Here is a 25,403-nt window from a genome sequence, read left to right as displayed (position 1 = left end):
CACAATCGTGTTCTATTTTAAGCGGTTGCACATGCCCTAAAACACTGTTAAGAAGAGGGATTCTTTTCCATCTCTATCCTTACAAAGCTAAAAAATAATGCATCAGTCCTTATAAATTCAAACTTAGCACTCATGGCTTTTGGTCCATCTACATGTATGTTTTGCTTGAAATTACTAAGGAATCCACATCTCCCATCAAATCAAATCAAATCGAATATCTCTCTTTTCTGATGACACAGACATTCCATTGACTCGCAAGCCCATCAGATCCCTGTTCCCGGTCCAATCCCAATCCGGATCGAATCCACGAAGCGCAATAATCTAGGATTGAAATGAGGTATTCCGTGTTCATAGAGGAGTGAGGGGGAGGAAGGGACGAGGAGCTGACCGTCGGATGAAGGAGGCGATGAAGGAATCGGGGTCGCTGGATTTGAAGGCGCGGAGGAAGGCCCACATGTTGCCGATGACGGGCCACCCCATGTCTCCCGGAGGCAGGCGGCCGCGCCGCCCCGCCCCGAGCCCGCGCTCCCACGCCCACTCGTGCGCCCGCCTCGCCCCGCCGCACACCGCCGCTAGCACCACCACCGCCAGCGCCACCACGAGCCCCGACGCTCCCTCCATCATCTCCTGTGTATATAAATATGTATATATAGAGCAAGAGAGAGAGAGATGGCAGTTAGGGAGAGATTGGCGAGTGTAGGCTTCACCGTCGTTGCTGCTACTCTCTCTCGCTCTATATATAGAGGGAGAGGGAGGAGAGGCCGGCGGAAGAGTGGAGGAGGCATTTGTCGTGGAGTAGATGAGCGTAGATACTTTGTTGTAATGGTATTAATATGTGAAGTAAAATAATGATAATAATAATAATTAGTAACAATAATAATTATTATTAGGACATGGGATGGCAGAGTCTCGGGACCGTTAGAATAACGACCTCGGGAGATGAGCCTACGTGGTTTTCAAACCGAATCTGGACCGTTGATCGTGGATCATTCCCGGCGCTCGTTAGTGGGGCAGGTGATCCTTCCCCCCACCCCCCCCCCCCCCCCCCGGGCGCCACGTGGCGATGGTGTTTCTCTCGCCTCTTCTTCGAACTAAATTTAGTTTCACTTCTCGGTAATCAACCTTGAGGTTAAGCGCCACGTGGCACTCAACTATCAACAGGATAAATTTATTTTTAGGTTAATTATAGATTATCTTATATTATCTTATATAATTATTCACTTTTAGCGCTTGATCCTTATATTTTCAAAAGTTATATTGAGATCCCTATTATAAAATATTCATATCCCTATACATATTAAAAAATAATTTTATAAAATTAAAATTTTAAAATGATAAAATTAAATATTTTACTTTCGTAAATATAAATATTAACTTAGATCGAAATATTAAAGATAACTTATTATAAAAGATAATATATAATTAACCTTTTTATTTTTATTTTATTATTAAATTAGGATGAGTTTAGAGCAAATAATCTTAGTTTCTATACTAATTTTGTAAAAACATTATATTTATAGTGTTTGTATATTATGTTATAGTATTTTCAATAATACTAGAAAAATACTATAACGTAGTATTAAAAATATTATAACAAAATATTTTTATTTAAAAAATTAGGTTGTAAAAACATAATATTTTTATATTTCATTGCAGTATTTTTTGGTATCATTAAAAACATTATAACGTATCGTAAAAATATATCCACAAAAAAAAGAAAATGGGGAAAAAAATAGTTGGCTAGAGGTATTTCAGGTATTAATAGAAAAGGGAGAATTGTTTAGGAATTATGAAAATGACTTATTGGAAAAAGAAGAAAAAAAACCTATTTTTTTGGAAAATTCGTCTCTTTTTTTGCACAAAAAAAAAAGGAAAAAGGAAAAAAGAGTTCTTTGCCATACAGACAGTCGGGGTAGTGGCACAGTAGGAAAACAGTAAGATGATGTGACAAAGTTTCTTCTTCGTCACATCGAAGCTGCCAGTGGAGTCCATCACACTTGTTTGCGATCTTGGACTCGTTCCTGCTCCAATAATTGCCGAAAAGATGAGGCTATCGTTCCAACCACATTTTTCCATGGCAGAGTTGGGAGTGACTGTTTGGGAACTGTGGCACACAGTGTCAGTGAGTGAGAAACTTGTCCTCCTCGAGCTGGGTGTGATCTCACTGATGATGCCGTGACTCCCTCGTTTGTCTCTCGGAACCCCAGTCACAGTTCTCGATTTCTAATCAGAGGCAACCGCATGCTCTGTGCCAAAGAGGAGCTTCCACTGTCTACAGGATTCAGCTGCTTTCTGTGAACTGGATTGTCCCACTCTCAAAGCAGCTACCTTTGGGGAGTATATTCTCACATGACAATGAAATATTATTGCTTTGATTAGTATTATTATTATTATTATTATTATTTTGCCTGGAGTCCACAGAGGTCAGATTCCAGCAATTCTTCTTATCAACTCTCTGAAAACCCTAGCTTTAACACCCTAGGAACAGGTATGCTTCCTTCCCTGAGCTTTAACTCTTTAACATCAATCACCAATTTCTTGGGTGGAGATTAGGCAACTAGGGTTTTATGTCTGAAATCCTGTTCTTCTATTTCAATTGGGACTAACAAATGTAGTTGTGGTCTTCAAGGGATCAGGATGAAGTTACCTTGTTGCAAGTTTTGATTCCTGAGTTTTTGCTCTCAAGTACATGTGTGACATCTCAACTGCCAGCATTAACTTTATATTGATCAATGCTGGAAACTTGTCACCAATTTTGTTGCCATCTATTGATTGATTTGGTGTTTGTAACTTGTCATTAGAATATTAGATGAGTAAGTAAATCTCAAAAGGACTCTTCTTTTCTGAGGGACACAGAAGTTATGCATGGCAAATGTTTGCATCAAAATGATGTGGATTCCCCATGGAAGATTCAATGATGAACACCCATGCTCTGACAACAAAAGAACAGTCATAATTTTCTCAGACCTCTCTAGAGTTTGGATCACAGACTGATAGCACTTGGCAGAAACTGATCATTCTTTTCAAGAAAATGCTGCTAAGCTTACATTTCTTTTTACCTTTTGTGAACACAGACTGGTTAATTGAACTAACCAAAATCACTGACCTGATCTCCACCCATTCAAACTCACCCTTTCTGATTTATTTTATATGCTGAGCATGATCCCTATTATAATGACTAGGGGTTTGTGTGATTCCTCATGCAGGAAACCCATGGATGTCTTTATGTCTTTGATTCTCTGCATCACTTGTGGCCTGCAATGATTGATACATTAAAACTAAGGTGACAAAATCTTTCATCTTGTCTTCTGGCCAAAAGGAATCTGCATGCCAAAATATGAGCCATGCAACAACAGGCACATTCACATGTTTTGTCCACCCTATCTCAATGGTTGGTTGACTTCAGGGTATTATTGCATTTAGGTGCAGGTACATTCACATCCACCTTGTGTTCTTTTATCTCATCTGGTGGAAATTGTCTAGGAGAAAATTATTAGCATGCGGTAAAAGAACACTGACATCTATGCATTTGCACCACTAAATTTGATGCCGACACTGGCAGAGATATCTCATCCTAGATTTCACTTCGACAAAAGAATGGAGACCTAAGGTGAAACTGAGAGAGGATGAGTTCACATGTTTCGATTCTTCTCCAGTTAAGTGTCCAAAAGTATATGTTGTTCATGAAGGAACAGTTGGTTGCTGTGTCTCAGCCTCATTCTTTGACCAGTTGCTATGCTGATGAATACATTTCACCATCTGTAGAAGACTTTTGATGACTTTGGATGCCTGGATCTTGTCAGATGATCTTGGTGATACTTTTCTACCTTCATGCTCTGTACTCGGTCCAACTTTGGATCATCATGAACCAGTCTGTCCATATATTTTGTGCTTAGATCATATCAATGACCATCTACCCAATGCAGGCTGCTGCCTGAGACATCAAAACCCAGACATCTGTCTTCTTCCTGCACAATATGAAAGAAGGTAAAGCCTTTGGATAATTGCAAAAGGTTGAGTGGATAAAGAAAAGCTCATCCTTTGTTTCAGTCTCTCGATCAAGAGACTCGACATTCCATGTTGTTGATGTCATTCACATGCTTTTCCATGATCAATTGAGATCAACCAGTTGAGTCCTTGAGGGATCATACAACAGGGAAGATCTGTTGTGATGCAAACAAGCTGAGTCAGCTTGTTTGCATTGAGTGCATGGAGACTTCTCATCAAACTCTGTTTAATAAGATGCTAAGTCGGCATTTCGGCACAAAGTCCATACAATCTTCATGCTTGTAAATCACCTTATATTAAGAGTAATCCAAAACAGGACACTATTCTTTTAGCATTAATATGTTCAAGAATCATTAGAAGATTAATCATAAGAGGGCAGATCACACAGTCCATTTCAATTGCCTCTTCTTCAACCAGAAAACACAGCCACCTATGATTGATATGAAGTCAAAAGCAAAGACAAGAAAAATGACCATTAAATGCAGTGCAATCTTCTCAACCACACTAAATTATAATGGATGCATAGTTTTACAAGTATCGAACCATATAGAATGAGCATTAGATTTTCAAAACAACAAAATAAAATCTACTGGATGTCGATAAGAAATTAACTAATTTTATTTGAAAACTTAAATAGAAAACTTATAAGAATCAAGAGGTGTCCTAAAACCTATTAGTCTCCTTCATACTGGTTTTGCAACGAAGAAAACAACCCTGAGATACAACATGCTGACTGATCTTCTTTCAGCATCGAGCAGCAAAACAGAAGGCGAAAATTTTTGAAGAGACGAGAAAAGAATGGAGTTAGCTTCTCTTTTTTTTTTCTCATTTCTTAATGGAGCTTCAATCCACCTTTTATGAGGGATCAAGCATGAGACTGTTGGGCCTTTAATCGCCCGAAGGGCTAAAAATAATTAACCAGCTGCAAATCTCAAAAGAAAATGATCAGATAGCAATAAATTCGATCAACAGAACATCCAAATCAATTAAAACAAAACCGTAAAAAATGTATTGTACGATTTGTGACTGCTATAATGCTTCTTCAAGAACAAAATATTGGAGAGCTTCAATATGTAAAGTTAAAATAAATCACTCGAAACCTAATTTCTTTTAAAAGAGACTGTGTAAATGAGAGGAACCAAATATCCACCTTTTAATCAAGACGACAAGATTCTCCAGGAATAAGATAAAAGCAAACATATAATTCTCAAATATAATTCGAGTCTTTCTTAAGGAAATGGTGGAAAGTTACAGTTCTAAGTCTGACATCAAAAAGGGTAGATTCCAGCCAACAAAACCATTCCCTTAGATTACAAGTTGCATCGGTTAACACTAAACAAAGACATATCAATACAGTAATACCTTCATAAGTACCAACTTGTGATATCTAAGCAGCTACATATCAGTGTGCTACTATCAAACAGTAGCTTTAGTAAACAACTATTAGACAATCAAATAACATCGCATCTAAAGTTGTAAATTATCCAAATATTGATTAGAAGTTGTTTGTAAAGATTAACATTAGTCAACAGAGCATGTAGTCATAATATAACATTTACGCGTTCGCAAATAAGTATTGAACTATATAGAAGAGGGAGGAACATGCCACCTGTAAGTTATAGAGCAGCAGAATATACTTTGATAGCTGTACATATTTTACATAGTGACTAGATTCATATTTTCAGCAAACAAAGTTGGACCTCCAAACTCATTCATAAGTATCTACTCCCACACAAACTTGGTAAACATTAAATGTACAGAGTTTCCACGGGCAAGAGTTCCATCCTCTTTACACACCGAGATTTTCCGCTAATGACGGAGAAAGTTTAACATCTGGAGATTGCATATAAGAGATGGAGATCAGCTTAGACCTATACTCTTCTGCTCCACTGCCGACATTTTGGTCACCAACAGCATCGGCAGCAACAGGTGTCTTAACAGGAAACCCATTTGGCGCATGTATCACATCCGGAAGAGACTGAGAGATCGCCATCAGTGACTCCCGCACAAATTCCACAGAGACCTCCTTCTCTGGTGATATCTTATTGAAATCATAATCCATCTTCAGCTGCCAAAATTCAACTTTTGTCATTTTTTTAAGGTATGGTGGTGACATTTTCTCTCGCTTTTAGTGACAGTAATGCTAAATGCCAAGGTAAACTAAGGAATGGGTCTCCCATTAGTATGATCCCAAGAATGCAAATAACCTATCATGTAGTACGGTCAAATTTGCATTAGTACCTGAGATGCATTTTCATTGTCTGATACAATCACTAAATACATTAATGAATTAGTCCAAAAGGATAAAAGGGTGCCTACGACTATAATCAGCATCTAGTACGAAAGATCCATAAGAGTAAAAAGATGCAATTCGATATTACGAGATAGAGATTACAGAATAGCATACAAGTCAGTTAATTTAGACATCTATATTCAATGATTAAGATTACTAAATAACTAGTGGATAACACGCAATACTTGTAACTGGCACGGAGATGCTATTACGGCACCATTCACTTGCACTTTCATGTTTTTACAATGATAGTTGAAGAAAATGGTACTTTCATGTTTTGACAAGAATTGCAGAGAGGTTCCACAAGTATTCAAAGGAACAACCAGGGGGACTACTCTATCTTCTCCACTGCAAAAAGCTTAATATCACCACCAATACCACTATGTTGATTTGCTCGGTGCTGCAAAATTATCACAGCATCAGCGTGTGCACATGTACACTATCTCCTCCATGCTTCCCTTCTGATGCCTGCCTAAAATCCATGCACTTAACCGCTTAAGGCAGACTAAGACCATATACGATTGACCGTCACAAGTCACCAAAAGTATGTAAGAGCGAACGAACGCCTTTTGACTGTAGGAAAGATTTAATACCGAGGTGGATCTCAAAAAATATGCAACAACAGGGCTTTGACCTACTGGTTGTTTCCCCTCTTCATCTCGAGGAGGATCCAGATTCAAGTACCTGCAGAGATGGTGCCCAAGAATTTGACCTAGCAACTCTCTATGATGAAAATAATACTAGTTTCCAAGTCAACCCGATCGGACGGTGTTATATCACATAGTCCAAATCTAGTTCCCATATATTGCAAACAAATCTGTCAGAACCATTCATTCTGTAGACACAAGAAATCATTCAATCATCTTAGATTTTCCATAGAACTAAACATCATCAAAGATTTCTCCCCTTTACGGAGTTGAAATCAGTTTTGTTGAATTACAACAGGATGTACAAATCCCAAACCACCTCCAAACTTCTCTGTTCAAAATCTATCTTTCGACTATATCAAGAAAGGATACCGAAGCAACCAAACCACCAAACTCAAATTCCATGTACACATGCCTTCCGACCAAACGAAACAATCAACCTAAAGAACATTAAATTTCCCAGATCTTCAATTTGCCTAAAAATCAACCAAACACGGAATCAAGCATAAGTGATGAAGAAAGAAAGCAACAAGATCTGCTACCTCGAGCCAAAGTGTCAAGAAAGGTCATGCTCCGTTTAGGTTTAGATTCTTGAAGCTAGAAACAGGTCTACATCATAGATAGATAGATAGATAGATAGAGAGCGGGAGAGAGATCGGGTTCATCGTACCTCTGGATGATGAGAAGACGAAGAAGAGGCGTGGGAACAAGGGTTGATCGAGCTCTCCAAGAAGAAATCGTGAGGAGTTTTGGGGGCGATGGTGGAAGATGACGTTGATTTCCTGGTGAGATGGGTTGACTATTTAAAGATTCTGTTTCCCACCTTTACACGCTGTTAGATTGCGTCAAATCCAAGGAAGCCTTGTAACAGTATAACGAACCATTATAACGGTTTGTTATGTCTTTTTACTAAAATTTTAATTATATTCATAAATAATAAATTTCATGTTGATTTGTTAAAGAAAGAAAGAAAGAAAAAAGAAATTAGTTCTCAAGAAAATTACATTCCTAAATCAAATTGACGTATCCTTCACAGAAATAGTTTACTTATTTATCTGTTCGTTCCATCTCAATCATTATTACCAAACATAATTTCCATTTTGAGAATTGATTTATGCTGTGATCTATCTTCTTGATTGAATACTTCCACAGACGCACTTTACAATCACTGCACTTTCAGCATCCCACACTGTCGGATCAGTCCAATTTCCTCCGAGATTCGATTTCAAGAACTGCATGTCCATCTCAGAAATGTGGAGCGGCAGTGATGAGTCGAAGGTAAATCCAATCTACAAGCTTTTTAGATCTCTTCCGGCAGCAATCCAGCGTTGGTGAAGTTTAGCACCCTTTCCAGTTTTCGCTGATCGAGCACTTCAACTTCAACCATAAACACAGAGCTTACCGGCCGATGATCCGATAGATTTAGCTCAGATCTCCCGTACGATACCTGTTTGATTCCCTTTCCCAGAAACAGAATCCGATCGCACCTGAAACATCGCAATTAGCTGACAGATTTCCTGCAGAGAGAGAGAGAGAGTGAGAGAAAGAGAAAGAGTTACCATGCTGGTGATCTCCTCTTCTCCCCTTCTCTGGCAATTTCTCCGACGTATCTGTCAGAATTCATCTCATACTTGTAAGTAGGAGGAAAGGCAATGAGCCCTTCCTTCCACCCATCAAATATGTGGCCGCCTCTTAGCTCATTGCTCAGCTGCCACAGAACCATCAGCAATCACTAACACTAATCGTCTGTGCCACGAACACATGAGCTCAGAGCAGCAGTACCTGATCAAAGTTCATCAGTTCATCCCAACACCTCCCGGCGACTAATGCTCTTATCTCAGCATCGGGCATGTTGAGGCGATAATTCAAGTCCCCGAACCAGAAGATGCGACTGTTTCGATCGAGAAATCGAAGGTTTCAGTACCTAACTCGATTCAGAAACAAGAAAAGCAGCAAGAGAGATCCTACTCGTGCGAGGGAATCGTCTGTGGATGGTCAGCAGCGTCCAGGGAAGCGAACCTCGTGCGATGGAGGATGTCATGGACGTCGGAGTTGCGCTTGTGCTGATCCGCCTCCGTGTGGCCGGACGTCAGGTGAGAGCAGACGAAGCACAAGCGCGATTGGAATAGCGTCATGCTGACAGAAACCGATCCCTGCATCATTCATTCGCCATGAGATCGATGCTCCCTCGCCACCTGCATCCATCATCTCACTACATGCTCTTGCTTGCACTAACCTTGTTGCCCATGTAGCCCATGAGTCCAACGCCGACGGGGGAAACCTTCAGGTTGTTGACATGGCGGCGCAGCCTACTGCAGACCCAAACCGAGACGTAAACGCCCACCATCTGCTTGCTGACGACGCGGAAGTATCGTGAGCTTGGCTTCGACATGTCGTCGATCGAATCCAGCACATCAGACGCTTCTTGCTGCTCCGGCCAGATCATTCCTAGATTCCCTGAGCTTTGACACACTCTTCTCAGTCCTGCGTAAACCTGAGCTTCTTCCATTCCACTTCTAGCAGTACTGCTCAACACCCTCCTCAGTCTCTTACCGGAGACCAACACTTGCTGTGGTGTATCAAACGAATGCTCAGGCCAATCTAACTCGAATCCCTTGTGCAAGCTAGTCTGATCGGTTCGTTCTTCTTCTTGTGTTCCATCGGTGTGGGGATCAGTAGGAGATAAGATGGATGCAGGCGAGGGAGGAGCAGTGTAGCTCTTGCAGAGTGTCTTCGGCTGCGAAGATTTGTTGAGTGTTCTTCTTATGATTGCCTCCCATTCTTGGATTGGCCTGTTGTCCTCTGCTCCAAGAACATTCCCAGCATTCAAAGGGACTACTTCCTGGAAACTGCAGAGGAAGATGATCCGAGTAAACTCGGAAAGGATCATCCAAACAAACTACATGAACGGCAAGCCACAAAATTTACGTACCCAAGAACATACATATCAGCAGGTTGATCAGTATCAAGCCACTCATCAAGCTCAAGATCCTGCAAAGGGAGCCTTCCCGCGACATTCCATGTGCCAATCATCACCCTTCGGATCAAAAACAGAGATCAAACACAAGTGAAATAGCTTCCATGATGCTGATGAAGCAAAATCTCAAGAACTCAAATTTTAATTCAGAGCCAAACCTCACATCTTTGTTGGTGATGTAGTTAACTCGCAGGGTTTCCGATTTCCTTCTTCGAAGTCTTGACAAGGTGACCCTTGTTTCTGTTTTCAGAGTGTTAAACAAGAACAAGAAATCGTTGCTCGATGACAAATTAAGCAAGATGTTGTGTTCTCATTTATCTATACTATTACTTCTCTGTTGAAATCAGTTTGAATAGTTTTGTCAGCAGATCATGTTGAATTGATATGTGCTTGTTCTACACTCAACAACAATGTAAATAATGAAGAACAAATGAACAAAATCCTCCCTCTGTTACCGTGAGAGTTGATGTGATGCACATGCAACATAGATAGCGATCAGAAATCTCACACTAATTGATACATCTACAGAGAAAAGTTTCGGATTACATCTAACGTTGAATCGAACTGATTCATTTTGCTAAGCCAAATTACAACATAACACTTGAACTTGGCATGATTCATTAACAGCTGAAAACTATGCATCGAAGAACAAAGATGCCAAAACCTGAAACTGATCCGAATCCTATTTATACCCTGAGATGATCTTATTGCAAGAATTCATGCTACAGGGCAATCCATGCAAGTGGAATGCTTTCATGTGGGTACCTGAGGCTTGGGTTCTGCACTCGTTCTTGCTTAGGAGTGTTCCGGGAAATGGAATTGTATAGGAGATTCTTGCATCTTGAACAATGGAAGAGCACGAGGGTAGTCAGTAGCGTGATGTGTAACAGAGAAGAGTGAGGATCATTAGGCAAACGAGAATACAAGCTGACCATCATCATCATCGCTGCTCTCTGTATCGGCCTCGTCCTCGCTGAATTCGTGCACCTTTGGCTTGATGTTGAGCCACTTCCTCATCACGATTGAGGGCCAAAAGGACTGAGTCAAAGGAAGCAACAACAGTATAAGATTTGGCCTTTGTTTCCATGCCACTTGAATCGGCAAAAGAGGAGAAGAGAAGAGCACCTCGGAGCGCCTGCCTTTCCTGGTTCTCATGGTCTTCCTTCTCTTCTGCAGCCGGGATTCAGGTCTCAGGAGTAGGAATCCACTTGCAGCATTAAAGCAAACACATGACGACCGAGAGCTATTTCCTTAGGGAAGAGTCTTTGGGGTAGCGATGAGCTTGAATCGATGCTCGAGGCAGGAAGCTAATTAGCGTAGGACCACAAGGTTCTCCGTAAAGCGATTCGCTCTCTCTCTCTCTCTCTCTCTCTCTCTCTCTCTCTCTCCTCTCTATCCCCCTTAGCGGAGTATCAGCTTTGACGCAGAAAAGGATGAGTCTCTCTCTCTCTCTCGCTCTCTCTCTCTGTCCCCCTTAGCTGAGTATCATCTTTGACGCAGAAAAGGATGAGTCTCTCTCTCTCTCTCTCTCTCTCTCTCTCTCTCTCTCTCCGCCCTAGTCGAGCAACATCTTTGACGCAGAAAAGGATGTCTCTCTTTCTCTTTCTCTCTTATCTTAGCATCATGCTTGACGCAGAAAAGGATGAGCGTGCACTTCCACAACGATCAACTTGCCAGAACAAGTGCATGCATGGAGCCAAACGAACATTCTAATGGTGCACCGGAGATGCAGGACCATGCGCCTACCTTCAGGTGAGTGGAGAAGACAGCGACGGCCACCACCGCGACATCGCGAACGAACCGAAAGCGATGTTCTTCGAATGGGAGACGCAGGTTTTCTCCATGATCCCGACGATCCTCTTCGCCATTGTGGTGGACTCTTCCTGTTCAGACATCAGACTCACACCTGTTCGGGAGTCCGTTCATATGGGGAAGCAGATGTAGGACTCAATCTGCATCGCCACTTGAAGGCATGCATGCCGTAGCCGAAGACAGCTACAGGATGGTCCTGCCCACCTTCTTTTCCTTGTGTCCCTACAGTTCATGACTGAGAAACGAAGGCCCAGAATTCACAGAGGAAGATGTAGCCAGGTAGAAGGGACCAGAGATTTAAAGAATAAAGATAAGGATACTTTTGGATTTGTGGGCTCAATCCTAAACAAATGTTTGGTGAGGTGATGCCAACTCTCTCTCTCTCTCTCTCTCTCTCTCTCTCTCTCTCTCTCTCTCTCTCTCTCTCTCTCTCTCTCTCTGGGGCCATGGATGCATGCTTGCACTTGCAGATTTCAGAGAGTAGGACAAGAAAGGAGAAAAGAAGAACAAGTTCACTTGGCATGTGATTGGCTGGTGTAGTTCTAGAGAGAGGTAGGAGGGGGGGAAAGGGTGTGCCAAAAGATGGAGATGGTAAAGACATGCGAAGTGTTCAACAGCTTTGGAACATATTCACTTTTCTAAAGGGCACGTCCTTATCTTCTTCATTCAAGGTTGGCTGACCTAAAATGAGGAAAAGAGAGGTTGAAATGGCAATTGAAATCTTTAGGAGTGTTTGTCAATAACTCAAGCTTCAAACTAATTGGAGATTACATGTGAAAGGCTTGCAAGGATACCATTAAATCCTAAACTCTTGCTTTCCTCCTCTTCAAAACTTCAATCTAAAGTCAAATTATCAATAAAATATCCAAAGAAACTATCTTTCCTTAGTCTCATTCAGCAACTCTGACACTTTAATGTTCATTCTTTACTCATCTGATGGTACCTTAACTTCCATCCAATTATTCGATTACTTTCTTGATGATACTTCACTTTTTTGACTCTCATCTATTAAGATCTAAATCCTCGTTGTTTTCAAAAAATAGATCCATATCATCAAATTACATTTCATGATCCATTTTATGTTTAATTTATTTGAAATGAATTTAACACCAAACACATCATATGTTGGTTGTGATCTTCAATCAAAACCTCGGTGTTGGAGTCAATTTCTTCGAGCTCTGATTGGGACCAACAAGAAGAGAAACATTACATTAAATGATACGCGTGCTCATAAAGTGCCACCCACCCCCAAAGATTTGCTATGAGAGTTCATATGTATAAGGTCCACAAGAACAGTCATTCCACTAAATTAACATTGAACTGAATGGAATTAAGTGACTTTTTGATCAACTACTCCGCATGGGTAGACAAAAGTCATCGATAGATGGGTTGGAAAGTAAGCAAAGCACTTGTTGTTTCGAAATAACTAGCGGTGTCTCAAATATCAACAGTGATGCACTGTGAAGCCAAAAGATTTAGCAGAAGATATTCATGCACTTACATAATTGATGCTAACTCAAAGCTGATGATAGAAATTCCAATGAAAAAATCTCACAAAGAATGGTACACAACCTTGTACTAGACATAAAATAATTACTGAGGAGTCGATACCGATATAAAAATTTCAGAGATCACAAGAAAAATTGACATAAGATTTATGTAATTTGACACTCTTTATCTACATTCATAAAATAAAACTTAAATTCTTTATTATATATAAATGATCAAATATAAGAAATGAAATCATCAAAGTTAAATCAAATCAAGTACGGAAACCTTTGTACATTGTAAAAAAAACTTTTCTCAGACTTCTCGAGATGTAGTAGAGAAAACCTTGAGAATACTAATGACGATTTTATTTGTTTCCTAAGTAATTGAATTATATTAGGATCCTAAAAATACTTACCAATCCTAACATATACTAGACAAAAAATAATGAATTAATTGATTTATATATTTTATATATGTATAAAAAGGTACATATAACCAAGCTATCAATTGGGGTGTTGTATATGCATTAAGTTAGAAATATTTTGGGAGGACAAAGTTTTTAATTAATATTTTATAACATTAAAGGTTCATATATACATATATATTCTTATTTCTTAGACAGATAATTTCATGTTCAAATTGAAAAGGAACAATCTCAATCAGATCATTTTGTTTCATCTTTTTTAATCAGTATTTTTTTCCCTAAAAAAATAATATCAAACTAATTTGACAGATATTGGAAGTAGGTAATGTAGGGTCATATCCGACAACAACAAGAAGAACATTTTGGACTTTCGATACTTCAATTGTGAAACTGAGGAGGTGGAGAGCAACTCATTGGTAATAATTGGATGGGCATACAGCATCAATATTCATCTTCATTTCCTTTTCTTGAACCATAATAAAAGAAATAATACTTTTGTGGTACTTCATTCATTGAGTTAGGTCACTCTTCAATTCATTATTTAAAGCGTGCTTCTTGACACACTTCTCCCATCTAAATCATATCCCTTTCTTAGCACTATCTAATCAAAACATCTTTTCGTTCCATTAGATACATAGACACCACTTTTTGACTCCAAACATGTCTCAAAATATCATGCATAAAATAATCCTTGTGACATGGCACAAAATGTTGAAATATTATATATAGGCAAAAAAAATTGTAGTATATATACAGTAAGTAAGCTACATTTTGTGGCAAACTATGAGTTAGGGCAAAAAAAAAAAAAAGTATAGTACATTGGATATGGAGTCATGCTGAATGAATTGAACCATGGAACACTTTGGTAAATCGGAAGAACTTAGACAAGAGATTTGAGGAGCTACAAGGCTCGTCGGGCACTACAAAAAGCTGAGAACCGGTTCTACCATAAGAAGCGGAGTTGTGAGCTTTATAATTAAGATTTCTAGACAAGTGAGTGCTAGAAGGGGATAAAGCTTGCCTAGTAGGGCCTGCGATGGTGTCTTTGCGATGCCAAGTAGTGACTTGCAAGCCTGTGTAACAAAGTTGACAATTGCCAGGGCATCTGTGCAGATCAAGATGTTGACCCTCCGGGAAAGCCATTGCATAGATACACATTGGATCTGAAAGACGTGGTTTTCAATGAATTATGTATTTAGAATTTACTACAAGGAACATGAAAGTGAAACTGGATACTCATGTACTGATCCAACATGATCTTCCCAAGTATATCCATCAGGAAGTATGCCACAGTAAATAAATGCAATGTATATAAGTTGTAGGTTAATCTTAGACATCCACGCTACAAAATAACATAGGCTGTCTGAGACAGAAGAATACCTGCAGAAACAGCTGATAAAACATCAGAACTCGAACAATAACAGCATCTACATTTTAAAGTACACCACTATCACAAATTAAGTTATTTAAAAATTTAGATGTCTTCTGCTTCCAGGCTCATATTCAAGCTCAGCATGGCTAAAATAATTGATGATAAGCAATCTGGATGACCAAGATTGTCAAACTTAGAGCTGCAATAATGTGAACACTAAGATAATTAATAATTTGTACTTGGGAAGGCTAAAGTATATTTGAAGGTTGAGGAACATTTCAAACTCGCCATGACAAAAAAAAATGAAAAATGGTAAAAAAAAAAACCCTCAATCCAAAAAATTGTGCCATCGAGTTTCTCACCAAGGGGCATTTGGTGTCTGGGTAGTGGAAAGTCATTTTGCTTTCAAGGCAGTTAGATATTCTACTACATGTTCAACGAGTGGATCCTCAACCCAAAATGGCTTTATTAATTTCCCATTAAAAAATCCTCCTGGATTTCTTCTAAGCTAGTTATGCATATGAAGAAGACCTACGTCCTAGATCATTGTTGCATATATGCAAAATATAAATTTGTTCCTTTAAAATGATGCAATTCATAATCTGTTTGAAAAAATCAGTTTAGTACATGGGAGTAGAAGAGCCTCATTCGGCGTGCCATTTATCTTATTCTTCCCTCATGTCTCCTAGTGTTACTCTCCTGTCTTCTGCCTTAGCTTTAGACTAACCTAACCTTGATGCCATCAACAACATTGAAGCCTTACCAATCAGGTCCTATATAATGAACAGACCTTCAGCAACCGATGCACTTTGTTACTTCCAAAGATAATTCAAACAAAAGGAAAGCTGTCTCAACTTTTTGTGAAATCCAAAAATGTATGTCATAAAGGCCTCCAAGAAAAAATTGAAAATTTCAGTTAAGACATTGAGAGGGCTACTACCTTGATATTATCCAGCACAAAGATTCTAATTAAACCCATCTAACACTTAAAAATCTAAACATTCTAAAAAATGAGCAGTCCACACATACTTGGTATCTTTGCATATGCAATGTACCCAATCTAAAAGTTCAGCATCATCTCCATGAAGATTATTCCTGGTAAAATAAATTACTAAAGATGTACAACAATTTCAGGTAATTTTGTGATGTATAAAGATTTATTTTTTCTACAGTAAAATAAGATCAACATTTACTAAGCAGTCAGATGCTTAAGCTGAAAACTTGATCAACAATGCTATCCAACAAAGCAGCATACCTGTTATATAATGCAGGTTATTATCACCGCAGTCCACAGCAGCTCTACTCAACCTGCAAATGCATGCCAAAAAGTTAGAATAAAGCAAGAAATTATAGTTTATAGACGGGGACACATGTTTCTAATTTATGTGGTCATGGGTATAAGCCAGGTGCCGGAAGTGTTCATCATGTTTTCATTGCATCATGTGCAAATAGATTGGTAGAAAAAAGGCAATGTGCAAGATGAAACTGAATGGAAACATTAACCTGATCTTCTTTGCAATACTAAAATATCAGTCTAATTTACATTAGTGTAGATATTAAGGAACAACTTTCTCCATAGACATGTTACTGTTTGACACAATAGTCTACTTATATTATGGATTGCTGAACAAATTTGCCAATAAGCATTGTGCATGATAGCAGCCTCTTGAAAATGTGAATGCACATCTTACTTTCACATGAAATGGGTCGAAAACAGCTTTTACAGCTCCAAAGACCTCATCAATAGGCTTCAGAGCATCAACCTGCACCGAACCCAGACCATTAATTATTTATAATTATATCAGGAAGCTTTTATAAAAAGAATCTGAGAGTATGATTATTCGAATTCCTGCTATATTGTAGACATCACATGAGTTCATCGTTTTCTTTTTGTTGCATAGCTTGTATCACATCTTGTTTTGGAGTCTGTGTTCCCGAATCAAGAAAGGTGATAACAATTACTAATAAACAAATAATCAAAAGCTCTCTCTATTCTGTGTATGATTGGAATAAGAAAAGATGACCACTCAACTCAGCCTTAGAAGTTAGACCATGAATTTCTTAGCTCCAATCAAACTGGAAAAAGGTCGAATTGTGTGTGCGCGCGCAAGTGTAAGCACACTTAAATGAGCATGCATGTGTGTATGATTGGACCAAGATGAGCCAGAACCACTCAGCCTCAGATCATGGATTTCTTAGCCTCAAGATGCTAAAAAAGGGTGCATTATGTTAAAACAGACCTACAAGGTAATTGCAATAACGTAAGATAATACCACCTCAGCTATGAATATCAAAGCAACACTCCAAAGCAAACTGAGAACACTCATGAGAGAAGCAATAATAAACTAGTTTAAGAAAATAGAAAGCATTTACAATATCATTCTAATGAGATGATTCTAATGATATGAGAGAAACTGGTACTTTGGATGATACATAAAACTATCAGCTATTATAACAATATGAATTATGGACAAAAAAAGCAAAAGCTCACTTTGGCAAGGCCATGGAAATGACAGCTAGTATATACCTTTCGAACCTTGCCCTTCATGTCATAATACTCAACTACAGGTATACTGGATTCAACAAAAACTTTAAAACGCTTCCTTATGGTCTCAATGTTATCATCATCTCTCCCCTGAATCATACAAAAATATTAGGGGTTCACATACTAGATTCCGGACAAAAAGCAAATTGACGAAGCAAATGACAACCTGGTTGCGACTCAAAAGTCTCTGTTCCATCTCTTCCTCTGGACAATTAAAAAAAAGTATAAATTCTGGCTCAATTTTTGTCTGTCAAAACAAAAGAAAATTGTTTCTGTGAATGTAAATAGTAACATTTAGCTAGAATTTTGAAAACATTAGCATATTGCTAACTTACAACATTCTCAAAAGTAGCACGATTCTCTTCATTTCGAGGAAAGCCATCAATAAGAAATTTATCGTTTCCACTCTCAAGCATAGCCTTTTGTAGAAGTTCAACAGTAACCTCAGAAGGGACAATTTTGCCTTCCTTTATCATGCTGGAGATCATTGAACTGACATCCATCGAGGAGAAAAATGAGACCAATGTTCCAATTAAATAACATCCCAGACAAGTTCTATTTATGTTGAATATCTAACAAGAACATAGGTTTTAGTCTTAAGAAGTTGAGGGTAAAAAATGGATGATAAATTGCACTAGCAAGCAAAATTCGTGCTTAACTGGGGCTAGGTTCAGGTCAACAGAGGATACAATTGGCAGACCAACCTTAAGACATCTGATATGTGGGTTCATATAATAGTTCTATATTTTTCATCATTCATTTCTTAAAGCTGCTATCTTTACATAACCCGCCTCTTTTGAATATCTTCTCTCTAGCTATCTATCTCTCTTTCAAATGACTCTCTTCTGACTTATCTTCTTGCAGCTCTGTCCATATTCTTTCCTTCCACCTTACGTTTCCTCATTTCAGGCCAGTGCTAGGCTACAATACCAACAAGGCAGTAACTACCCACCAACCATCATCACATAACAGGAAGTCTTAACAGCCAGTTCTTTATCCCAGCATCACGGTGACCTACTCTCAAAAATATAAAATTATCAACTCCTTGCCAATACCTACTGCATGTTTTCTTCACTGATCAATTCATTCTTCATTTCCTCTTCCGTTATCACTTGTCTCCCAACAGTAGAGAACCCACATTAGAAGTTATTTAGGTAATTATTGTAATTTGCAGTCTTGCACCAGTACATTTACCCATAACCACATCGGCAATTTAAGTTTTGGATCACTTTGAGTTGACCTCCTGTTGAACCAAGGTCCTGGCGCTCTAGCCTGCCATTATGTAGAGTGGATTTAGGACAGGCTGTAAATTTAGGCTTTAACGTATGAAGTCAGATCAATCAATCAAGACCTAATTTTCCCTAATTAAAGTTGAAGCCAGATATAATGATACTAAGAAACTACAAACTTGCACGACACAAATTAAAAAAATAAAATAAAAATCAGAAAGGAAAAACTACAAAAAAAACATGATACCCATTTTCTGAACCAGACTTGATTTCTGCACGCAGAAGATCACCAGCACTAAGATGAGTGAAACCAAAGTTTTCAACAATTTTTGCACACTGGGTGCCTTTTCCACTGCCAGGTCCACCTGTTACATAGAAGGTGGAAAATGAAATGAGAATAAGAAAAGAAAGATCTAGACAACAGACCAACCAACAAAGGCAAGCTATAAAAGAAAGCAGAAATATCAAAATTTACCATTTACATATTGCATCGATTGCTGCATACTGGCACATTCAAAAGTCTCTGCCATTTTTTTTACCAAAAGAAAGGAATGCAGAAGTAACAAAAGGTACCAAGTCTTCCTAGTAAGTGAATTTTTCCTTTTCTTTCTTTCGAATTTGATTGGTATTGGAATCATTGAAGACATGCAGAACCATATGTATGGAATGATACATTCTGAGGTTTAATAACAAAATTTCCCATACAAAATGTTTACATTTTCATCTACCACTGGATGAAAGCATCAAAAATGTGTACTAAGCAATCATTCTGTAAAAATTGTATTTAAAAATCAAACTAATAAAGAATTGATAATCAAGCTACTCTCAAGCAAAGAATGCTTGCCTAACACAAAAACAACTGTGATCTTCTTGTCACCTGGGAAGCCCCCATTTACATCCTGCATTCAGATAGTCAGTATTATCCTTGATACCAAATTAAATGAAGTGGTCTTGTCAATATAATAAAAAACAAGTGCTAAGTCAACATTTCTAAATCATGTGCTACAATAGCAATATGAATAGAGGAGAGTGGAAAACAGACAATATATTCAAAAAGGTACTGGTAATGTTACACACTCTATTCTTGTGCAAACTAAAAAATTACAAGATCCCATTGGGACACATAAGTGAAGCTTCAATATCCAACAAGATATTCTCTTGTCAATTAAATAATTCCATACGACTAATGCAATGAAACCAGAAAATAGGATACCTTGCTTGAATCTACCATTGTGCCCGTCAGAAGCAAGTCGGATGTCAAATTTTACGTCTGCAAGTTCAGACGAAGATAACATCAAGCATTTGTCACCAAAATACATAAACATATAGCAAGACATCCAATTGAGGCAAGCAGTGAAACTAAGACTTTAGAAATGGGATCTGTCACAAAACATCATACTCGAACTTTCAGATCCACCAAATATACAAAGAGAAATAAGCTATCAACATCAAATGCCAAATCGAATGCAAACCTATTAAATGCACAAAAAGGAAGAAGAGTGCATTGTAACGCGCAAAGATGCAAATCAAGAAAACAACGAAGATCACCACGGATTCCACAATCCACATCAATTTTGCAAATAATATCCCTAGTTTATATTTATTGATCAATCTTGAACCTCGATCATATCAGAGCGCACCCCCAACTGCTACGAACTAACAGAAGGAGAGAATAGTACATTGCAACGCGCAACAAAGATGTAGATCGAGAAACCAGAAACATCAGAAATTTAGCCAACGGTACGGATTCCACGCTCCACATCAATTATGCAAACCATAGCCCTAGGTTTTGAGTACTTATTAATCTTTCATCCAAATCATATCAAGTCCTATAAATCAAGAATCGAGAAAGAACTAAGCTGCAGAGGTTCCAAACTCACCGGTTCTACCAACGGAGGAACGCAAGAAATCAAACTTCAAGCCAAGAAGAGAAATCCAAAGAGTTCTCCGACCTGCGAACTAACTGGCCGAGATGTAAACGAGGAAAAGCATCTCATCGACAACCTAGAGATCGAACCGATGCATCACAAAAGGCGGGGAAGTGGAGGAGAACGAGACCCGATACCTGAGACCGAGAGATTCGATTCCAATTCCTCGCGAAAAACAAAGAGTGATGAAGATTGGAAGGAGGGAAATCGACGCCTCCGCGTTCATCTCACCACTTATTTATAGAGAGAGAGAGAGAGAGAGAGAGAGAGAGAGACGGTGGCCGAGAAAAATAAGGCCAAGGGTAGAATTCCGAACGGAATCACTGGGTGGGAATACGCTTAAGACAACGCTTCGATCACGATCGGACGGCCACGAATACTTGATTGGGGGAAGTGGCAAGACAGTAAATCTCTCTCCCTCCTAAAATGCCTAACAAACTGCTCGTGGAATACTATGATAGGAATACGCATAAGGACGACGCTTCGATCACGATCGGACGGGCACGGATAATTGATGAGGGATGTGGCAAAAGAGTAAATATGTCTCCTTCCCCAAAAATACCTAAATAGGTGCTCGAGCAAATCCTAGGATGGGAATACGCTTAAGGACGACGCTTCATTCACGATCGGACGACCAGGAATACTTGATGAGAGTAGTGGCAAGAGAGTAAATATCTCTATTTCCCCAAAAATACGTACGTAGCGGCTCGTGGAAATCAAGGATGGGAATACACTTAAGGACGACGCTTCATTCACGATCGGACGGCCACGGATATTTGATGAGAGGAGTGGCAAGTGAGTAATTATATCTCCTTAAAATACCTGAGCAAACCGCTCGAGGAATCTCATGATGGGATAAGGACGACGCTTCGATCACGATCGGACGGCCACACATACTGATGAGAGGATTGGCAATAGAGTAAATATCTCCGCTTCCCAAAAATACCTCAGTTACCTGGTAAATAATTTGTTATATTAAATATATCATTTTTTCATATTTTTATATTTGTATGAATATAAAAATATTTTTTATATTTGTTATATTTTTATATTTGTATGGAATTTGTTATAATCTTACAAAAAATTTGTATGAATAGACATATAATAATATAAATGAATGTAAAATAATATTTAAAAATAAAATAAAATTTCACCTTGTAAAAAACATAAATCATGTTGGTTTTTCACTAAATTAAGTTAACGATCTTCTAATTTTAAATAATGACATATGGTGTTTTAGGAATTTATGAAATCACATTAGCATCCCAAATGTGATTTGAAAAAAAAATATTGAACTCCAAGCTCTTAATGCATATTATGTTTTCAAGTATATTTTACAATGTTTTTATTATGATGACCAAATCACTATAATAGATTAATTTTTAAATTCAATTGGGTGGTATTGTTTCTAAACTATTATAAAAATATGTTTAAATATTATTATGATTTTCCAAATGGTTTATATTATATTTTGATTCAATTTGACTAAATTATAGTATTTGCTAATAGAGTTAAAGTATTTTTGTTGACATGTTGAAAGAATTATAAAGGTATTAAAAAAATATTATAAGTAATATCATATTATGTCCTTTTGGATTTGTTGTTCATGCATCATTATGATATCAAACTTTTAGATTTATAGATGGTTTAGTTGAGGCTATGGGTCAACTTAGGTCAATTACAATGTTTTCAAATATACATTACAGTGTATTTATTGTAGTGGTCAAAGCATTGTGATATGTTAATTTTTTATCCTCATTTTTGTGATGTTATTTCTAAACTATTATAAATACTTATATAATAGTTTCTAGCGTAGATTGATTTAATTTGTCTCAATTATATTTTTTTAATAATATTATAATATATTTATTGATATGTTGAAAAATAATATGAGCAATATCATATTATCTCCTGTTGCTCATAAACTATTATAATATTTAATTTTATTAAATTAGTGAATTTATTTGTGTCATATATAGTGTTTTCATGATCGATAGCCTATAAATATCTCCGAGTATAATAGTATCGTTGTGATATATCTTTATAAAAAAATAAAAAAAATCTTTTTTAAAGAAATCATCCATATATTAAAAGAATTGGTATTGATTAGTTTGAGAAGTGGCACGAAGACATTGTGTTTTCCCATCATCTCAAGGATGTCTTAATTGGATGGCTACCATAGAACATAATTGTTAGTGCATTCCTCCGTGACTATTTTCCCAATGTGAACGTCTTCTTCCTCGCTGAAATCTTCGGTTTGAATTTGCTTTCTGTGGTTGCGATCGAATGACTGCAACCACACGCAATGCAACTATGTCCGCCACAATTGACCGTATTTAATGCATCAGTAGATACATGTTTGTCAAGCTGAGGATGGAAAGCTTTTTATTTGATTTTATCATTGTAATACTTATGTTAGATTTTATAATTTTTAATATCTTTTTATCACTTGTGTAATAATAACATATTAATTAATAGAATATCAACACATACCTTAAAATTATATCCATTAAATAAGATTTCAGGTAATATAATTTGATGGTGAACTAACTCATCTAGATGAGTTTGACTTGATGTGATGGATTTGGAAATCGTATGATGGTAAGAAGAGATCAGTGACATGGTTGAAACAGCATTAATATACATTGCGACTTATAGTTTTAAATAGTAGACTAATACTACCATGCTTCCACTACTATGAATTTAACACGTATACAAAATTTGGACCCAACAAACTCAGTGATGGGACCAAATTGTTGACTAGATTTAATGATATCGATGCAAGACCACAACGGTCCATATTGTATTTTGCTGATGGTGTAAATTATATGTTTTTGAAGGATCTTATATATATATATATTATATAATAAATATGATGAAATTAAATCAAATAAATTATTTATTTATACGATGGAATTTATTAGATGGACTTGCTTAAGTAACGTGTAAGGACTAGGCTTTGGTAAAGTAGGTATGTCTTTCAACAGCTCAACCACCAATCCGTGAGTGTGACTCAATTAATTGGACGAGGGTCCCACTCGTTGAGTGATTCAGATCCCTTATACATGTTTTATAATGAATCCATGAAAAGATAATTTTTAATAAAATTGTTAATAAATATAAATTTAATGGCGATTAATTTTAATTTCGTAATTTTTATGATTCTTTTACGCAATAAACATCAAAGCGAGGAATATTTGGAAAAAAAGGTAAGAGCTATCTGTACCCAAATTTGTTCACGGTGGGCCCTACCTGCTTCTTGTTGGCAACGTTAATGGGCCCCGCGCTAGAGAGGTGGGGCGCGGTGGAGCTGGGTCCGGATGATCGAGTCGGATACCACGTCACCCATGAAATTTTTTTTGGGCGACTCGATCAGTTCCCGCGGGATTTTTCCTACTAGTTATTGTTTCGAGAATAAAATATGCCCTATTTAATAGCTCGAGCCTGGAGGAAACGACGAAGAGGAGAAGAGCTCCGCCCCGCCTCGATCTCGATCTGGTGTTGGGGGAATCGGGGGAGAACCGAACCTTTGTGCTTGTTTTATCCTCGATTCCTGTGCTGAACCGTCGATGGCCGCAGGGCGGCGGCGATGAAGTGCAAGAAGCACCCGTACGAACTGGGCGCCGGTGTCTGCGCCTCCTGCCTCCGCGAGCGCCTCCTCGCCCTCGTCGCCGCCCAGGATGGGCTCGCCCCCTGTGACTACCACTACAGAAACCACCGCCGGACGTTCGACGCGCCACCGGCCCCTCCGGCACCCCCCGTCGCCTTCCCCCGGTCCGTGTCGCCTTACTTGCCTCCCCGCCGATCCGCCGGATCCAGCGCCTCCCACCACTGCGACCGCCGTTTCTTCAGCACCCCCCAGCTCGGCCCTACCTTCGGCGGCGAGGTCGATGGTGGTCCGAGCCGGAGCTACGGGCGGTTCTCCGTCCTCAAAGCCCTGTTCGGTCATCACAGACAGGAGAAGGTGGAGGTGGACTGGGGGTATTGCGAGGGTTCTGGATCGAGATCATGGTTCTCGGCGCTTGTTCCCGGCATCCGCCGGAAGAAGAAGCAACCTCAGGTCTCCTCGGCGGCCGAGGGGGAGGCGCTTCCGGAACAGACGAGGAGGTCGTGCCGGGTGGTGGGGCGGGGAATGTCGCCGGCCATGGAGGAAGAGGAGGTGGACGAGATCGGATACTCGAGCGAGTCTTCGAACGGGTGGCGGCGTCCGACTCCGACGCCCCTGCGGCGGATCTCCGCTAACACCCGCAGCCGCCACCACCACCCACGCGGCCTCGGTGGCGTATCGAGTTTCGCCGTCTGCCTGAGCCCGCTGATGAGGGTGGGCCCAGGCGGGAGGCACAGCCACGTGGCGGAACCGGCTGCCGTCTCCAGCGAGCTGTGGGGCCCGGCGAGCTCCGTCCGCCGCCACCGGCGCGCCACGGCCGCAGGCGCTCCGCGCGGGCTCGACCCCTGCCGGTCGAGGAAGCTGGCCGATTTCGCCCGGTTCAATTGACGATTTAGCCCCGGACCCCCCTTTCTTCCGTGACTGCTCGTTTCGTCTTCCCCGTGACGACCCTTTTAGTTTCTTTTTCTTTTGTGGGAAAAGAATTTAAAACCAGCGTTGTATAGCATATATGAAAAAGAAATAATACCTAACAGATGTTGCATTCAGATTCGTGCAGGTGTCCATCCGAC

The 25,403-nt window shown here is 39.1% G+C and overlaps 4 protein-coding genes across 12 annotated transcripts in view; 1 reads left to right on the top strand and 3 right to left on the bottom strand.

The window, feature by feature from the left end:
* LOC103978651 (ent-kaurenoic acid oxidase 1) overlaps positions 1–718 on the bottom strand; it is a 7,261-nt gene extending 6,543 nt beyond the window's left edge. Inside the window, exon 1 of the mRNA XM_009394508.3 lies at positions 389–718. Within this exon, the coding sequence (XP_009392783.2) occupies positions 389–624 (236 nt within the window). The 5' untranslated portion in view covers positions 625–718. The remainder of the gene's footprint in view (positions 1–388) is intronic.
* A 4,852-nt stretch (positions 719–5,570) lies between these two features.
* On the bottom strand, positions 5,571–11,451 carry LOC103978652 (type I inositol polyphosphate 5-phosphatase 2-like). Of its 2 annotated transcripts, XM_065144443.1 has the most exons (11): positions 11,051–11,451; positions 10,858–10,963; positions 10,691–10,765; positions 10,084–10,165; positions 9,881–9,985; positions 9,185–9,797; positions 8,917–9,101; positions 8,731–8,839; positions 8,508–8,656; positions 7,619–8,435; positions 5,571–6,076 (listed from the first exon to the last, which is right to left on the bottom strand). In XM_065144443.1, the coding sequence occupies exons 1-10, from the start codon at positions 11,078–11,080 to the stop codon at positions 8,249–8,251; spliced, it is 1,641 nt and encodes a 546-aa protein (XP_065000515.1). In that variant the 5' UTR covers positions 11,081–11,451; the 3' UTR covers positions 5,571–6,076; positions 7,619–8,248. The 2 variants fall into 2 exon arrangements, with proteins under 2 accessions (XP_065000515.1, XP_065000516.1); XM_065144444.1 differs by lacking the exons at positions 10,691–10,765; positions 10,858–10,963; positions 11,051–11,451 and having other exon boundaries at positions 10,089–10,586.
* A 3,042-nt stretch (positions 11,452–14,493) lies between these two features.
* Positions 14,494–21,001, bottom strand: LOC103978654 (UMP-CMP kinase 3). Of its 8 annotated transcripts, none has more exons than XM_009394513.3 (11): positions 20,864–20,999; positions 20,679–20,750; positions 20,012–20,068; positions 19,643–19,697; positions 19,046–19,163; positions 17,905–18,061; positions 17,736–17,816; positions 17,552–17,659; positions 16,716–16,787; positions 16,280–16,332; positions 14,494–14,815 (listed from the first exon to the last, which is right to left on the bottom strand). In XM_009394513.3, the coding sequence occupies exons 3-10, from the start codon at positions 20,027–20,029 to the stop codon at positions 16,324–16,326; spliced, it is 618 nt and encodes a 205-aa protein (XP_009392788.2). In that variant the 5' UTR covers positions 20,030–20,068; positions 20,679–20,750; positions 20,864–20,999; the 3' UTR covers positions 14,494–14,815; positions 16,280–16,323. The 8 variants fall into 8 exon arrangements, with proteins under 8 accessions (XP_009392788.2, XP_018678517.2, XP_009392786.2 ...); XM_018822972.2 differs by lacking the exon at positions 14,494–14,815 and adding an exon at positions 14,870–15,044; XM_009394511.3 differs by lacking the exon at positions 14,494–14,815 and adding an exon at positions 14,870–15,032.
* Positions 21,002–24,170: 3,169 nt separating this feature from the next.
* On the top strand, positions 24,171–25,379 carry LOC103978656 (uncharacterized). Its single transcript, XM_009394516.3, has one exon. The coding sequence runs from the start codon at positions 24,316–24,318 to the stop codon at positions 25,219–25,221; it is 906 nt and encodes a 301-aa protein (XP_009392791.2). The 5' UTR covers positions 24,171–24,315; the 3' UTR covers positions 25,222–25,379.
* Positions 25,380–25,403: the final 24 nt, after the last annotated feature.

Source organism: Musa acuminata, chromosome BXJ3-3, assembly GCF_036884655.1.
Source record: "Musa acuminata AAA Group cultivar baxijiao chromosome BXJ3-3, Cavendish_Baxijiao_AAA, whole genome shotgun sequence".
Lineage (NCBI taxonomy): Eukaryota > Viridiplantae > Streptophyta > Magnoliopsida > Zingiberales > Musaceae > Musa > Musa acuminata.
Note: the sequence above shows the minus strand (reverse complement) of the source record. Positions and strands in the feature narration are given on the sequence as shown.